We start from the raw sequence: 16,719 nt of genomic DNA, 5'->3' as shown, positions 1-16,719 counted from the left end.
TTCTCTGGGAGGGTTGAACCTGTCTGGGTGCCAGGTGTGCACCAAAACCACTCTTTCACTGCCCTCTTTTCCTGGACAGGGGAGAGAAAATACAACAATATGCTTGTGGTTGAGATAAGGGCAGGGAGAGATCACTCCCCAGTGACTGTCATGGGCAAAACAGCCTCAGCCTCAGCCTAAACTGAATTTATTTACAATCAAATTCAATATTTGAGAGATAATGAGAAATGAACCCAAATCTTAAAATACCTTCCCTCCTTGGCTCCTCTTCACTCCCAATTTTCTTCTTCCTCCAGCCCAACAGCCAGGGAATGGCGGGGCTTTGGTCAGTTTTTGACATGTTGTCTCTGCCACTCATTCCTCTTCAGAGGGAGGACTCACACTCATTCTCCAGTGTGGATCCATTCCACAGGATTCAGTCCCTCAGGAACAGCCTGCTCCACTCTGGGTCTCCCGTGGGCTCACAAGTCCTACCAGCAAACCTCCTCCAGTGTAGACTTCCCATAGAGTCACAGCCTCCTTTGGGAGTCCTCCTGCTCCAGCACAGGGCTGTCCATTGGCTGCAGGTGGATGTCTGCTCTGATGCCTGGAAGACCTCCTGCCCCTCCTTGGTGTCTGCAGAGCTGTTCCTCTCACATGTTCTCGCTCCTCTCTTCTCTGGCTGCAGTTGCTGTAATTGCAATTTCCCTTTCCTGGCTCTTAGCCTGGAGGCACTTCCACTGTTGCTGATGAGCTCAGCCTTGGCCAGCAGATCAGTCTTGAGGGTGGCTGGGGAATGGCAATGGCTCTGTCAGACATGGGAAAGCTTCTGGCAGGTTCTCACAGAAGCCACCCCTGTAGCTTCCTGTCCCAGCTACCACAACCCAAAACCAATACAGCGTCCCAGAGAGGTGGTTGGTGCCCCAAGCCTGTCAGTATTTACAAGACATTTAAACAATGCCCTTAATAACATGCTTTAACTTGGTCAGCCAACTGGTTTGGACCTTTTGCCTTAATATTTTTTGTTGTATTGATGGTAAGTTAGTAATAGGGAGAACTGTAAGTTACTGTGTGTGAGAGATCAGCTTTGGTAGCTTTTTTATTTTAATAAATAGCTGCTCTATAGCAAGTGACTTTACGCAGTGTCGTGAAACCCTTCTGTTTCCTTGTGGCTTGTAACAACCAATGTTTTATATCATACTATCATTTTAATTCTCATTGTCTTTAAAATGTACAAACTTAATCTCATTAAAATGCATATATAACTTGAGTTTTAATTGTTCATTCTTTAGTCTGACAGTGAGGTTGGGATAATTGAAAGTATCCAGCTGAAGAACTTCATGTGCCATTCAAATCTGGGGCCTTTTCAGTTCGGATCAAATCTCAATTTTGTTGTTGGAACCAATGGAAGTAAGTATTAATTGCATAGAATCTTTTTCAAAGAACATGTCTTAATAATGTAGAAGATGTAGTTTTTTATTTGAAAAAGAATTTCTGGCCATCTTTTAGGTGTGGACAAAGATTCACTTTTGAAATGAGGTACCACACAGGTCTATCCCAGTAGTTAAAGGCTGGTGAATTAGGTCTTAAAATTGGAGCTTTTTTTCAAAAGATAATGTGAATATAAATATTTTAATAGCTAAATAATGCATGCATTTTTATTTGAACTAAATGTATTTATATGTTTATTATTAAATGTGCTATGATTTACCAAGTGCCTGCAGTGCCCATCGCTGAGTTTGGAGGAACCACTGTGGTTGTAATGGGGGTTGAAGTACTGCTGATAGTTGCATAATGCTAAACTAGACCTAAAGCACATTCAGCAACATGCTGCTTCCCGAGGACATCCAGCATTTTGAAAAGCTGTTGGCGTTGGCCTGGAGAAGGAGGAGGAGGTGTGTCCTCTCCCGGCTGGCTCTCGGCAGGGCGGAAGGTGCAATTGTGAGCCTGTGCCGCTAGGTGGCTCTCGAGCCCAGGGTGAGCGGTGCCGAGCGCACGGACCCGGCGAGTTCCGCGGCCGGCAGGTCCGTCGTGTCATTTATTACATCAGGTCATTTACCCTGTCATATCTTATCAGCCAGCGTTGTGCAGTACTTCAAAATGATTGCCTTAGCCCAGGCGCCAAGGGTGATAAACACCAAAGCAGGGAGTGCCTGCTGTGAGAAAGGTGTTACATAATGCAGCTCTGAGAGCCAGCACAGCAGCTCTGAGAGCAAATAAATCAGCACTGTGATCAGCAGCTATTAAGTTAATATCATGAATGCTTAGAGCAAATTTGTTTTAACATACTCTGGTCACTTACATCAATCCTTTGTGCCCCACAGTGGGTGCTAGAAAGGATTGTTGTCGTTTAATCCCTTTTAGCAACTAAATATGATGCAGCCACTCACTTCCCCATGTCCTCCAGTGGGATAGGAAGGAGAACTGAAAAAAGGTGAAACCTGTAGTTTGGAATAAGAGCAGCTTAACAATTGAAATAGAATAAAATATAGTAATGGAGACTCTTGAAAATAGCAGATACTTTATTAGCATTATTGTTATTTTATATGTTCAATAAGGACAGAATTTGGACTTCTAATGCATGAATATATAACAAGTCAAAAACTGTAATATGGGTGGCATAGAAATTACAATATCTTCTCTTTAAAACAAGTTCAATGCTTCAATTGCAGGTGGAAAAAGCTCTGTATTAACAGCACTAATTGTTGGACTTGGTGGAAAAGCCACTGCAACTAACAGATGTTCCTCATTAAAAATGTTTATTCGAAAAGGAGAGACGTAAGTTAAACTTTATTCTAAAAGTTGCATTTGTAGTTTGCTGATTGTTGTTGAGGTTAGCTTACTAGTTTTCTGTTTATGATAATTTTCTGCACCTTTTTATGGGATCCAACAGACTTGAATAAAAAGTATAGCATTTAAACAACACTCTCCTCTCGCACAAAAACCCCAAACCCTGAAAACAAAAAACTTCAGAAGTTTTACCACTTGTATATCATTATTCCTGAATGTTGTATTTTGAAACCAACTGGAAATTAAACTCCAAACAGTTGGTCTCTGTCTCCTCCAGTGAGAGAGGGATAAAGGTGGCGATTACGTGTTCAAATAAAAATTTATTGAATAAAGCCATCAAAGCGATAAGGAAAACAAATAGTAACAGCAACAATACTAATAACAACAGTGTATAAAAGAGGGTGATTGCAAGCAAAAATGCTCACTGAGTCTAATGCAAGGTGATTGCAGCACAGCCCGAGTCAGGCATCTTCTGAGACAAAGAAGAAAATGGCAAGTGGAAGTGTTCGTGCCCATGTTGTGAAAAAAAGAAACAATGGTGGACAAATATCTGCACCCACAATCCCTCCCCAAGCTCAAGATGAGAAAAACAATGACATACCAACCCCATTGTAGGACTGGAGCCACTCCACTGCTTCACTCACCATCCACTTTCCCTGGAATAAAGGAACAAAATGGTAGCAGTTCCACTTTGTGTTCTCCTCTTCCAGCTGAAGCTGTGTCCCCAGGGATGATGTGTGAGGTATAGAAGAATAGCACTCACATGGCTCTGGGCTCTGCCCTTCACAGTAATGTCAAGAAAATTACCTCTGTCCTACCTGAGACTAGCACACTGAACTAGCTAACATAGTGATGTGTTCTCTATATTCCCTGCTCTTGTGTATTACTTTCACTTTGTCGTTGAATATCCTACAGAAAAATGGGAGTCCACTAGAAAAATTCATAGGTGACTAGTTATCATTATTTTGCAAGCAGTGAGGTTAATTATTTTTCAGTCTTTCTGGTGATGTGAATGAATGTAAAGACCTTGACTTACGGCTGGATATTTGAACATGCAAGAAGTGGATTCATGTCTGCTGTGAGATTGGGGGTAATGTGTTCAGGGAAACCAATAAAAAGATAGAAGGCTTATGAGTTTACATTTACATGAAGCTGTTATTCAGAGTCAGATATCCCAGTCTTTTCTTTTCAGAGGTTCTTAAGAGTGAAATTTTGGTGGTACTTGCCTTGTATGTATTAACTTAATGTTTCAGCACTCACTTGAGAAATGGGAAATAGGAATTTGGAACTGAAATCACATCTCATGTTTTCTAGAAGAATAGCTTAAGCATTCTGCTGTATATTAACTTTGCTTAGGCTGTAGAAGCCAGACAACTGTTTCATACAGAAGCCAATTTGAAAAAAGGAGAACTACTAAAACGCAGCTTGATTCTGCAATGTAAAATGAGGGTACTCAAGATGAGGAGGGAAGATGGAAGAAATCTTCTCTCACAAATACTGCTTTTGGCTCTTTATTTACGTGAAGCATAGGCGGTGCAAGCAATCAGTGTATGGCAGCAGTGTGTCATGGTTATGGAGAAGAGGGCTGGACTTTGTGGTGTTGTTTGATTCCATATCGCCGATGTCATGGCAGGGCTGTGCTGTCAGCATGAGGAGGCCGGGGCCGAAAGAAGCTTCTGCTGTCCCCAGGTTCGAGGGAGGGGGCGTGTAGGTGTCAGGATCAGCCCAGCAGACTTGGCCCGTCTCTGCCACTGGCAGTCTGTCTTGGTTTAGGGACAGATTTAGGAAAAAACACTCAATGAGTGTCTTCTCTGAAGAGAATGGCTTCAGTAATTCTTTTTGCCAATGGGAAAATGAATACCAGCGAGTGAAAGTAAAAAAAACCCTGTTTATTAAGCAGCAAAGTGCCTGCACAGCATGAAAAAAAATTCAACAAATGCTAGATATTGAACTTGCAGAACCTTGCCTCCCCACCCACACCACAACAAGAAAATCTCAGAATGCCAGGGGAAGAAATAAGCAGGCTGGCTGCATGGCAGAGAGGGGACAAAATGGTGGCTGGCTTTTGTCTCTGGGAAGAGGAAAAATTCACGCAGCGGCTTAGGCAAAACAGATGGGAGCCTGTTGGCTGGCATTGGTCCCCTCCTCAGAGCAGACGAAGCTGATGGATTTTGGTGTCCTTTCCCGTGTTGGTCCATCTTTGCCTGAGGTTTCAGGCTGGCTGGAGTGGCCCTCACTGCTGGCCTTGGCGAGTATCTGATCTTGGACCAAAACCAAGCTGAAACAGTTCAAGAAAAACTAAAAAAAAACACCTGCAGAAGGATTGTGGCTGCTCTCCAGGGGAAAGGTGGTGGGGTGGGGGGGGAAAAGGAAACTTTTTGCTTAGCTACTAAAAAATCGAGTTAGCTAAGCAACAGAGCAACTGCCGCTCTCTGCAGCACCCAGCATGCTGGGGAGTGAGTCTTGAACACGCAGGACCCCCCCCAAAGGCTCGTGTCCCTCCTCTGGACCCACCTTAAAGCCACAGCAGCCATTTCTGGGCATAAAGCAGACAATCAGGAATAGAGCATCATTATGAAATCACCCCAAGACAGGGCCCCTTTCCCCTTCCTCCAAGCCACAGCTTTTCTGGTTTGGTGCTGAAAGAGAGCGCCGGCAAGCCCAGATGCCGCTCAGAGAAAAAGAAAAGGGAGGGAACAGCAGCAGCGCGGGGCAGAGCCCAGCCAAGCTATGTGGAGCCCCAGCCACCGTGGCTGCAGCCCTACAGCACCACTGCTGCCAGAACCACTGAGCACTCCAGTCCCACTTGTGCACAGTCTGGCCCAGGAAAAGGGTCCCCTGACCTGATTGAGAGCCCTGTCAGATCCCACCAGGTTTTGTCTTGTCCCTGTTTTCCTGTTGTTTTCAGGCTGGGGAAAGGGGAAGTTAAGCCATGAGCATCCCTGACATAGTATCCTTGATTTATCATACACTACACGGCCCAGCACAAGGCCAGTTTCCATTTTGCCTTTGTCTGAGAAACCATGCCAGATGCTGTCTCAGGGACCCATTTTTGTTTAGTGTTGAATACCCTTCTGTGGGTAAAACACTCTCTGTTTTGTACAGTCTTACTAATACTGCTGTGGTTTTGAGATTTTGCAGTAAATTGGGATTTCGTTTTATAATCTCTGCTGTTGTTTCCTCCGCTGTGGGAAGGGGGTGGAGGAAAGGGGACAGCTTGAGTCGGTTTACTTTTCCCTTTACTTTACTTTACTTTTATTTTACTGCTGGGTACTGCTTTTCCCTCTACTTTTCCTTTACTTTACTGCTGAGTTTTAAACCAGCAATGCTTCTAATGGTGTTATAGCTCAAACCAAATAAATATATGTTTTTCTGACTGGTACTGTGATTGACTTGCAGTTGCGACCTGTAGCATACATGACAATTTGTATGGAAAATTAAAATGTTCTGACTTTTTTTGTTGGTTTTAGATTTGAAATTAAATTCAGGGTTTTAAAATTATTGTTGTTATTTTTTTAGCTCTGCAGATATTTCCATAACCTTGCGAAACCAAGGAAGAGATGCTTATAAACCAGAATTGTATGGTACCTCTATTACTGTGAATCAGCACATTAATCAGGATGGAAGCAGAACTTGCAAACTGAAAAGCAAATCTGGTTAGTGGTAGTTTGCTTTGTTCTCAGTCTTAGAAGTTCTCTGAACTTGTTCATGGATTTGAATGCCTTGATGTTAGTAAAGGTTGTTGTTTCTCTTTTCATAAAACCACTCAAGGATGATTACTATGTCCATTTTTCTTGTTTTTATCCCAAACTAAAAATATTTTAGTATGTCAAAAGCAATTATGTATTTATTGATATGTATTATGTAGTATGTCAGATGTAACATTATGTATTTGTTTTCAAAAAAATCTGCTTGTGTGATGAGGCTGAACATAGTTTTTAGTCTTTTTTAAAGTTGTACTGAATTTGCTGAATTATCTAAATTCTGTCACAGAGGGTTTATGAGGCAAAGAGGGACTTCAAGTAGAAGTATTTCTGTGCAAATAAAAATGTATTGAAAAAATAATAATTAAAAAAAACCCCTAATGTTTCTAGTTCACGACTAAGTCTGTGTTACAAAGAGATGGAATTAATTTTTTAGATTCTCTACAATGAAGAAAGTACTCCAGGGCATTGTACCTACTGATATTTTTCCTTTCTTTTTTTTACCACTAGGGACCATAATTTCTTCAAAGAAAGAGGAACTCATAGGAATACTGGATCACTTTAATATACAGGTAGTTGTTGTAGTGTTTAAATTCTGTGCAATTTAAGAAGACATTGGTATGTGATATTGTAATTCTTCAATTAAAAAGAAATGTACTGTTTCTTAAAGGAGAGAGTTGCTCCTCTTCCATATCATTTAAAGATCAAATTCATCAGCAAAAGGAAAATTGAAATATATACCTCATGCAATGCAGAATAGGATTCTGTCCCAGACAGAAAAGTATTTGCTGTCATCTGTGACCTGTGAGTCATGTGTCCTGTTGATAGTCTTGACATATGTAGGTTTATTTTGTATCTGGAGAGGTTTTTTCTGCTGATTGTTTCAGTTGTAGCTGTTTCAGAAATTTGAATGTGATTTTTCTGCCTAATTGATTAATAAAAGATCAGGTAGTGCATATGAAGTTTAAAATATTCAACTGAGAATTTCAAATAACAGGAATTGCAGTTAGTATGTATTGATTTTATTTTGTGGCAGCATCTGTAAGAACATACGAGTCAATTAATTGTATTTATTGCCATACTTTGACACAACAAGAATTTCTAATGCTGATTTTGTTAAATAAATGGAACTTACAGGTACTGTTTTTATAGAAGTCACATATCCTCTTGGAAGCAGTTCCTTAGTTGTCCTTGCTGTGGTTCTATTTTATATTTGATATAGTTGGGTTTTTTAATTTTCTGTTTATTATTGGTTTTGTTTGTTATGTTTTGGTTTATTTTGAAGATGTGAGAGGATTAGCAAGCTTGATTTTACCATATTATCTTAGTAATAAGTTGCAAGACAAAAACAGGGTTCTCACTTCCATGGATTTGCAGTTACATGGTGTCCGGTTTTCGGCTGTTTGGAGGGCCTGGAAGGGCCCGGAGTGGCCTTGGGGCAGCCCGCGTATCAAAGGACGAGAAGAGGCTTCAGTTCTTCTTTCGGTCTTTATGTTTATTAATTGTTTATCTAAAAGATTTTCTTTCGGCCCGACAGAGGTCTGCTCAGCAGCCAGCCATGAGCACACTGTCCTGCCCTCCGGACAGTCACCTATCTTTATACCCATAGTTACGTGTACAATATTTATCATTTTTTCCCCAATACCTTTTATTCTTATTGTCCGGTGCACTTTCAGTAATGACCAATCCCAAAGTGCCACCATCACCACAGAAGATGGAGGAGAAGAAGAAGAAGGACAGGACACGCCCCAATTCCTCCATCTTACTTCTCTAAACCCCCCTGTACATAAATCCTAAACCCTGTGTCTCACCCTCTAATTAACTAATCCCTTCACTATTCACCCCGGTGAAATCCTCCTATCCTCATACAGGTGTCGTCTCCTGTGTAGGATCAAAGTCCAGCCACCAGACACTTCTGGCAACATTCCAGGACTCCCGAGCCCCCCAAGGGTGGTCTCGGTGACTCGGCACCTCAGTCCTGAGGTGCTGAGATCCCACATCTCCCCCTTCTGTTTGCACCAAGAGAACCTCTTTTGTCACCCGATTCATGGCACGTTTTAGGCATACAAAGATGCATGGGACGACAATTATGAGGACTAGGAGGACTATCAAAATATAAAACCCTACCCTTAAAGCTTCTCTCCAAATAGGAGAAATGTCAAAGAAATCTACCAGCTGATCAATACATGATCCTTTGTTAGTTTTCTCTGTAATAGGTAAATTTACCCCATTGCCTATTGCAATGAATGAAAAAATGATGCATATAAGCATCATGAAATTCATGACCTCACTTTTGTGCAAAACCCTTGTTATGTTTTTCATTCAAGACCCCAAAGGGAAAACCCCCCAGAGTCTTTTGTTCTTCTTATTTCTCTTCTGAGTCGTCCTTTGCAGTCTGAGTCCCAACTTTTGTCTGAGTATTCGTCTCTTCTTATATATTGTTGAGAAAAATCGCTGCATTGTTGCAGACTCGTTACGAAATGACACTGTGGCTCTGCCGAACCGATCCAGCATGTCGTGCACTTCGGTCATTCCCCACGAGGTGGCGCTGTCACCGGGCTCCATGGCTGGGATGACGGCATGAACACAACTGCCTCTCGTTCAGCTGATTGTCGCTGTTTGCAAGCTTGCTTGAGACCGGGGCTACCTGGCTTTTAATTCAACTGACAATAGGGTTAGAACACACACGCGCCTCCCCTGGAGGGAAGAGGCTTGGACTCCGAGGGTTTTAACCAAAGGCACCAAGTCTGGAGAGGGCCCCTCCTTGCCCGAGACGTCACAGGGGGTCTGGCCCGCCCCCGCTCTATTCTCTGCGCATGCGTGCTCTCCGAGCCGCTCCCTGTCTCTCCCGAGGTAATTTCTCCCTCTCCCTCTTGTTCCACCTCCGATATTTCCCCCCCTCAGTCTGCCCCGACTCTGTCTCGTCCTCCTCCGACGCTGTGTCTGCTCCTTCCCTCGCCGGTGTGTGCAGCCCCCCTCCCGCCAGCACCCGCACCCGCCGCAATTCGGGCCGATCTGCGCACCGGGTTTTTGCGTCACAACCGCGCGCCTCCTACGTCTCCTCATGGCAGCCTTCTGGGGCTGCTCAAATCCCCCGATTTCGCTGCCTGTGTCAGACGCCCCGGCGTTGGTTTGTGGTTCCCCCCCCGGGTTTTCGCGAATTTCGCCTGCCGCGCGCTTTTCCGTATCCCTGCTGGCCCCCGGGGCGGCTGCTCCCCCCGGCCCTGAGCTGAGGAAAGCCGCACGAAAACACGTGTCTCTTGCTATCTCTTCACCCGCGCTCCCCGCCTGCTCCGCCGCAGCCTGGCCGCGCCGCTCCGCCGCCGCCGCGCCGCGAGAAAGCGCCCCCCCCGATCCCTTCTCTCCCCCCTGCTCCCCCCCTTCTGCTCCTGAGTCCTCCATGCTCTCTGAAGTTTCAGGACACTTTAGGAGTTTTCTGGGGTTTCTGGGTTTTGGGACCGGGTGTTTTAATAATATTCCTTGCTCTTTTTCTCCAAGAGCATTTTCCTCCTGGCCTTTTAAGGCCAGAGTTAATTTTTTTGCGGAGCCTCGCTCCCCCCCTCTTTCTGAGGGTCCTCCAGATGTATGCTGCATCTGTTGGTTTTCCTGGCATTTCGTTTGCATAGAAATACCTTCTAACATTATTCTTGCTGGAGACAACAGCTTTAACGCTGTCTCATCCTTTTTAGTTGCTAAGAAATATAAATGTCTGTTTATCTCCTGCCAAAACCCCACTTCGAATAGCAGGCACGTTTCTGCCAGTGGGTAGTTTAGCCTTGCCCATAGCAATAATTGTTTTAGTTCTTTCTTTGGAATTCCTTCTGTGTATCCTTGTGTCACGCCTTGTAAGGCGGACAAAATTTCCCGTTGTTCCTGGGAAAGTGTGCCCCCCATGTTCTTATTTCTGGACCTTCTTACCAAATCTATCGTCAGGGCAGTCCGGAGGTCTCAGTCTCTGTCCAGCAGATCACGAGAGGTGGTCCCAGAGGCGCCTTTCTGGTTCTGGTCCGGGCTGTTCTGCTACGAATTGTCTTCGGCAGAAGCTGAGAGATGGAATTCTCAGTGACTGCTGTTTTTTGCAGACTCTCCTGGCCGCTTTTTTTTTTTTTCTCCTCTTCTCTCTTTTTTTTCTTCTTTTCAGGCTTCTTTCCTCAGGAGTTATCAGTGCTCTCCTGGGACCTCGTCTAAGATCGGAGCTGTTCCCTTCGGTCTTCTGGTCTTCAGGGCTTTGAGGCTGCCCCCCCCGAAAGGTTTTGTGGTGGTTCGAGCCCACCCAGGGACGCCAGTTGTCCGGTTTTCGGCTGTTTGGAGGGCCTGGAAGGGCCCGGAGTGGCCTTGGGGCAGCCCGCGTATCAAAGGACGAGAAGAGGCTTCAGTTCTTCTTTCGGTCTTTATGTTTATTAATTGTTTATCTAAAAGATTTTCTTTCGGCCCGACAGAGGTCTGCTCAGCAGCCAGCCATGAGCACACTGTCCTGCCCTCCGGACAGTCACCTATCTTTATACCCATAGTTACGTGTACAATATTTATCATTTTTTCCCCAATACCTTTTATTCTTATTGTCCGGTGCACTTTCAGTAATGACCAATCCCAAAGTGCCACCATCACCACAGAAGATGGAGGAGAAGAAGAAGAAGAAGGACAGGACACGCCCCAATTCCTCCATCTTACTTCTCTAAACCCCCCTGTACATAAATCCTAAACCCTGTGTCTCACCCTCTAATTAACTAATCCCTTCACCATTCACCCCGGTGAAATCCTCCTATCCTCATACAGGTGTCGTCTCCCGTGTAGGATCAAAGTCCAGCCACCAGACACTTCTGGCAACATTCCAGGACTCCCGAGCCCCCCAAGGGTGGTCTCGGTGACTCGGCACCTCAGTCCTGAGGTGCTGAGATCCCACAACATGGTAACTTGTAATTAAAACAAAATTAAAATTATTTATTTTTGCAGGTCGATAATCCTGTGTCTGTTTTAACCCAAGAGATGAGTAAACAGTTTCTACAGACCAAAAATGAAGGGGACAAGTACAAGGTAAGGAAAAAATATAGCATAGTCATAAAACATTAAAATCCCAATTGCAAATTTTAGGAGCATTTGGGAAAAAGATCAAATTCCTTGATTTTAATCACCTGTTTTGGGCTAATTCAGGTAAGTAGTTAAATGCCACACAACCACTCGCTCACTTCCCTTCTGTGCTGCCCCCAGGCTTGGGCTGGGGGAGTGGGAAATGAGGAGTAAAATTAAAAAAAATAAATGAAAGGGATGAGATAAAATTTGTGTGATAACTGAAATGAAAGCTGGAAGGAGAGAGAGAGAAACAAAGTGAAGCAAAATAAAAGATGCAAAGGGAATCATTCACCACCTCCTATTGGTAGACTGAGGCCCAGCCAGTGCCCAAGTAAAAGATGGCTAATCCCCCTAAACCCTTTCTTACCTGTTTTTATTACTGAGCGTGGCTGTGCTGGTTTGGGCTGGGTTAGGATTAATTTTCTTCATGGCAGCTTGTACAGGCTACTTAGTGGGTTTGTGCTGAAAACAGAGTTTATAATGGGGAGATGTTTTCCTTATTGCTGTCTGGGTAATTGCTGAGCAGGCCTTACCACCGTCAAGGCTTTTTCCTCTTCTTTTTCCACCCCACCAGCAAGGAGGCTGGGGGTGCACAAGGCTTTGGGAGGGGTCACACCAGGATAGATGACCCCAGCTGACAAAAGGGGTATTCCAGACCATGTGGCATCATGCTGAGCATATAGAGCTTGGGGAAGAAGGGGCAATTGGGGGATGTTTTGCATGAGGCATTTGTCTTCCCAAGTCACCATTAGGCTTGATGGAGCCCTGTTTTCCTGGGGATGGCTGAATACCTGCCTGCCCCAGGAAATGGTGTAGGAATTCCTTGTTTTGCTTGGCTTGCATGTGCAGCTTTTGCTGTTTTGAACTTTTTGTCTTATCCCATGTGTTTCTTGCTTTTGCTTTTCTGATTCTCTTCCCTGTCACACCCCAGGGGAAAGTGAGTAAGTGGTTGGGGCTAAACCATCACAATGACGTTTTCTGAGGTGGCAGATCTTGTTGGCTGCTTGGAATCATTTGCCTGTTTGTATACCTCCCCAACTTCTTGCACACCCAGCTGGTCTATTCACTGAGAGGGCAGAGTGAGAAAAAGGAGGCTTCTGTGCAACAGCTAACATATGAGTGTGTAATCAGTATTTTTTTGATCACATATCTAAAACAAAACACCATAACAGTTCCTGTAAAGAAATTTAACTCCATCCCAACCAGAGCCAGTGCACTATCTGATTGCACCAGTTATCCACTTGCACAAACAATGTTTTTGTAGATTCTTCTCTCTAAAGAGATGGATAAATTTAGATTTTAGGGCTTTGCTGAGTTAGTTCATTATTCAGAAGTACCCCTATGGGAAATGAGTGTTCTAAGTCATCCGAAGAACCACTGGCATAGGTATCAGCAAAAGCAGGTTTAATATTAAAGTGAAAGTGTGGCTAGGTTTGTTGGCAAGGTTCACTCTCCTACTTACATAGATGCACAAGAGGAAAATTGGACTAAAACCTGAAATTAATAAATCTAAAACCAAAATCAACCTAAAATTATCTATATGGAGGTTGGAATGGGAAAAAGGTATGGATAAAAAGGAGTAAAGGAGACCTTCCCATTAAGTCCCAATGTTCATAATGGATCCCCTTGCCAAACCTAGCTCTGGACTTGACCATGCTTCAGGCCTAAAGGTTTTGACAGTGCATTAATTTAACAGTACTTAATTAGTAGCCTGTTTTAAACAATTTGACAGATTATTCTTAGAGAGTTTACAATACTACAGTGGTAACTCACTCATAGGCCTAATTTTCTTACTAGTCTGAGTACTTCAGAATCTTAAAAAACATTCATAATACAGTTGCTATACCAGATGCACATGTCTACGTGTACAGACCTAAAGACTGTGTACAAGTTGTATACCTGTGAAAGATTCCCCTGCAACTCAGAGAAGTACTCATGTCAAATGCCTTTGAATCCTCTCAGAGGATGAAGGCTGATCCTTGAGGAGTAGGGGTATCAGCCCAGGCTCTGTCAGCTTCTGGCAGCCGTCCTCCAAGTAAACGTGAGGGTTCTCTGGCTCACAGTGGTGTCTCACTCAGAGAGAGGTGCTGCCACAGCCCACTGTGGTCCAGGAGAGCTCAGGGGGTCTCACTTGCAACCATTGTTCATAGGGTCACAAGAGGGTGGGCTTTAGTCATAGTAATTTTTCACCCTGACCACAATCCAAGTCAGTAACTGCCGCAGTCGAGGCGGTCATGACATTAAAGCCGAGACCACAAGCACACTCAGTCTCAGTCTCTGTTTGCAACTGTTTGCAACCATTGGCAACAGTTGGCAACATTTTATTAGTGAAAATGGCTGATACACTTTCCAGTTGTTTCCCCTCCAGTTGCAGAATGCTCCCATCTTTCTTCTCTTGATCTCCTTGGTTCAGCTTCTTCTTCTTACTTCTCACTCCTTTAGCTAACAGGCCTGCTGCTAGCCCCTTCCACAATTCCCCCTTTTTTTGTTTTTGAACTGTAAATGCAGCTGCTATGGATTTTTGCAGGGCCCTTTGCAAAAACCCAAGCAGAGAGGGGACGCACAAAATCACAATCACAACCATCAACAAAATTCCCATTCTTAATACTAATCGTTCCTGTCCTTCATCCATCTTTAAGTACTAATATATGGTCTTAGAGTACTGATATATGGTCTTAGCCAGTGTCATCCGCACGTTCTGCTTCAGCTGCGGAATAGTGAAGAAACAATCTTTTAGATCAATGACAACTATTTGCCATTCCTGTGGAATCATCGTAGGTGTAGGAAGGCCTGGTTGTAAAGCTCCCATTGTTCCATTACAGCATTTATCTGCCATAAATCATGTAAAAGTCTCCATTTTCCCGATTTCTTTTTTATTACAAAAACGGGTGTTCCAGGGACTGAATGATTCCTCAATGTGTCCTGCTTGCAATTGTTCTGTAACTAATTCTTGCAGGGCAGTAAGCTTTTCAGTAGTCAGGGGCCAGTGGCAAACCCGGACAGGCTTATCTGTCAACCATGTCAGGGGTACAACTGGACGTTCATTGCCCTGCAACACAGTGGCCCCCATTAAAAATCTGTAGTAATTTTGATACCCCATTGAGATAAACAATCTCGTCCCCACAAACTTTGAGGAGCATCGGCAACATAGGGTTTGATGTTAGCTTGTTGGCCATCAGGATGTTTCACATTAATTACAATGGCTGACAGGCCACCTGTTGTAGCACCACCCAATCCCAGGAGTCCAAAACTTGCACGAGTGAGAGGCCATGATTGAGACCAGCAAAGTTGCAAGAGTATTGTGACATCTGCTCCAGTGTCAATCAAACCTGTTACTGATATAGTTCCTAGATGACATCCACTGGCGGTCCCCATCCTATTGGACCATAGGCATCAAGGGATACCTTACATATTTCTTTTGTTAAAATGGTTACTGTGTCAGCTGTGGGTATATCAATGCCTGTGGACCCGCTTGTTGCCCCTGAGTGTTGTTCGCAAATGGGTAGCTTTGCAGGGCTGGGAAGGCCCGCATTTGCTGTTGGGGTTGTTGGGGTATTTGTTTCCCAATGCGCCCCTTCGCGCCCCTCTTTGGGTTTCCCAGCAATAGCTGACCCATTTGCATGATATTTACTCCTGCATTGCTTAGCATAGTGCCCAGATTTAGCACAACGATTGCATACAACATCGCTGCTTGCACTTGGCCTAAATGTTGTTTTCCGGACAGTACACTGTGACTTTACGTGCCCCTGTTGTCCACAATTATCCTTAGGTACTCTTAGAGCACCTAACCTTTCTATGATGTCCCAATTCTTTTCTTCAACTGCTTTCCTCCTAACAAATTCCCAGAACTCCTGAGGATGTCGAGGAAGCACAGTTACTTGACATGGAGGCAAAGTCCATGGGGCAGTAAGGCTAGAGCTCTTAAGAGATGAAGGGACCAGAGCTCCTTGCCCCAACTTAGGTATTACTGCGGGTGACTCATCACTTGATTCGCTGTTGCTGTCACTGTCAGGTAAAGGAGGATATGGCCTTGCAGATTGTTCAAGCCGCTCAGAGGGGAGCGGGAGGGCGGACGGCTGGACCAGAGCAGAGGCCCCCCCGTCAGGTTCTGTTATCAGCCCCAACTTTTCGTCCACATCTTGCTCTGTTTCTTTCTCTATTTTCCATTCCTTTAAAGCCTCAAAGAGCGAGTTCCAAGTAACTGCTAGATCAACAACTGTTTTATCTCCCACTCGAATAACTTGCCAAAGTCTGTCCCCAACCTTTTTCCATGCCTTAACACTAAATGCTGTGTCGGGATCAGTGCCAAAATTCTTTGATTTAGCCCACAGCATTATATTACGAAGTGCATAGTCTGACGTATTAATTCCCTTATTTCTTAACAAAACTTTCCATGTAGACAGAACATTTTCTTCCTCTTTAGATAAATTTTGTCCCATTATTACTAGTTGGTGGCTCACCTACTTCCAGGTGTCTTGATTGGAGGGAATCAGGTCCGGACCTCCCTGTGGCTTCCACTTGCCACTCTCAGCTGCACCAACGCCGCCTCCCCCACTACGTCCCAGTGGGTCACGTATGCCAATTGCTAGGACTGGGCCCCCACCGACTATTTTCTTACCATGTCGGCACACACAGCTTCTTGACTCAAAGGCCATATTTTTGGCAGCTCCTGGCTGCCACAGCTCCTTGGTTCAATAGCTGTATTCTTCTCTACAGCTCTCAGGCTGCTACACATATCTTCCACAGCTCTTCAGGCTGCATATTCCTCCACAGCTCTCAGGCTGCATATCTCAATCTCCACAGCTCTTCAGGCTGCTACAGCTCTCAGGCTGCATACCTCCATCTCCACAGCTCTTCAGGCTGCTGCAGCTCTTGAGCTGCATACCTCCATCACGTCGGGGTCACCAAAATGTCACAGTCAAGGCGGTCACGACATTAAAGCAGAGACCACAAGCACACTCAGTCTTAGTCTCAGTTAGCACTGTTTGCAACCGTTCGCAACCGTTGGCAACACTTTATTAGTGAAAATGGCTGATACACTTTACAGGTGTTTCCCCTCCAGTTGCAGAATGCTCCCATCTTTCTTCTCTTGATCTCCTTGGTTCAGCTTCTTCTTCTAACTTCTCACTCCTTTAGCTAACAGGCCTGCTGCTAGCCCCTTCCACAAGTAACTTTC

The 16,719-nt window shown here is 44.4% G+C and overlaps 1 protein-coding gene across 3 annotated transcripts in view; it reads left to right on the top strand.

Moving 5' to 3' along the window:
• Nucleotides 1-16,719, top strand: part of SMC6 (structural maintenance of chromosomes 6) — a 44,199-nt gene that overhangs the window by 6,341 nt on the left and 21,139 nt on the right. For all 3 annotated transcript variants that reach the window (XR_010439520.1, XM_064707754.1, XM_064707755.1), the window contains exons 3-7: nt 1,272-1,389; nt 2,652-2,757; nt 6,289-6,425; nt 6,984-7,045; nt 11,427-11,507. Coding sequence is in view for 2 of the 3 variants with exons in the window: in XM_064707754.1 (XP_064563824.1) it covers nt 1,272-1,389; nt 2,652-2,757; nt 6,289-6,425; nt 6,984-7,045; nt 11,427-11,507 (504 nt within the window). In the remaining variant the exon portion in view is untranslated. The remainder of the gene's footprint in view (nt 1-1,271; nt 1,390-2,651; nt 2,758-6,288; nt 6,426-6,983; nt 7,046-11,426; nt 11,508-16,719) is intronic.

This window comes from Zonotrichia leucophrys, chromosome 3, assembly GCF_028769735.1.
Source record: "Zonotrichia leucophrys gambelii isolate GWCS_2022_RI chromosome 3, RI_Zleu_2.0, whole genome shotgun sequence".
NCBI classification, from domain to species: Eukaryota; Metazoa; Chordata; class Aves; order Passeriformes; family Passerellidae; genus Zonotrichia; species Zonotrichia leucophrys.
The sequence above is the reverse complement of the archived record's forward strand: the minus strand, read 5'-3'. Positions and strand labels throughout refer to the sequence as shown.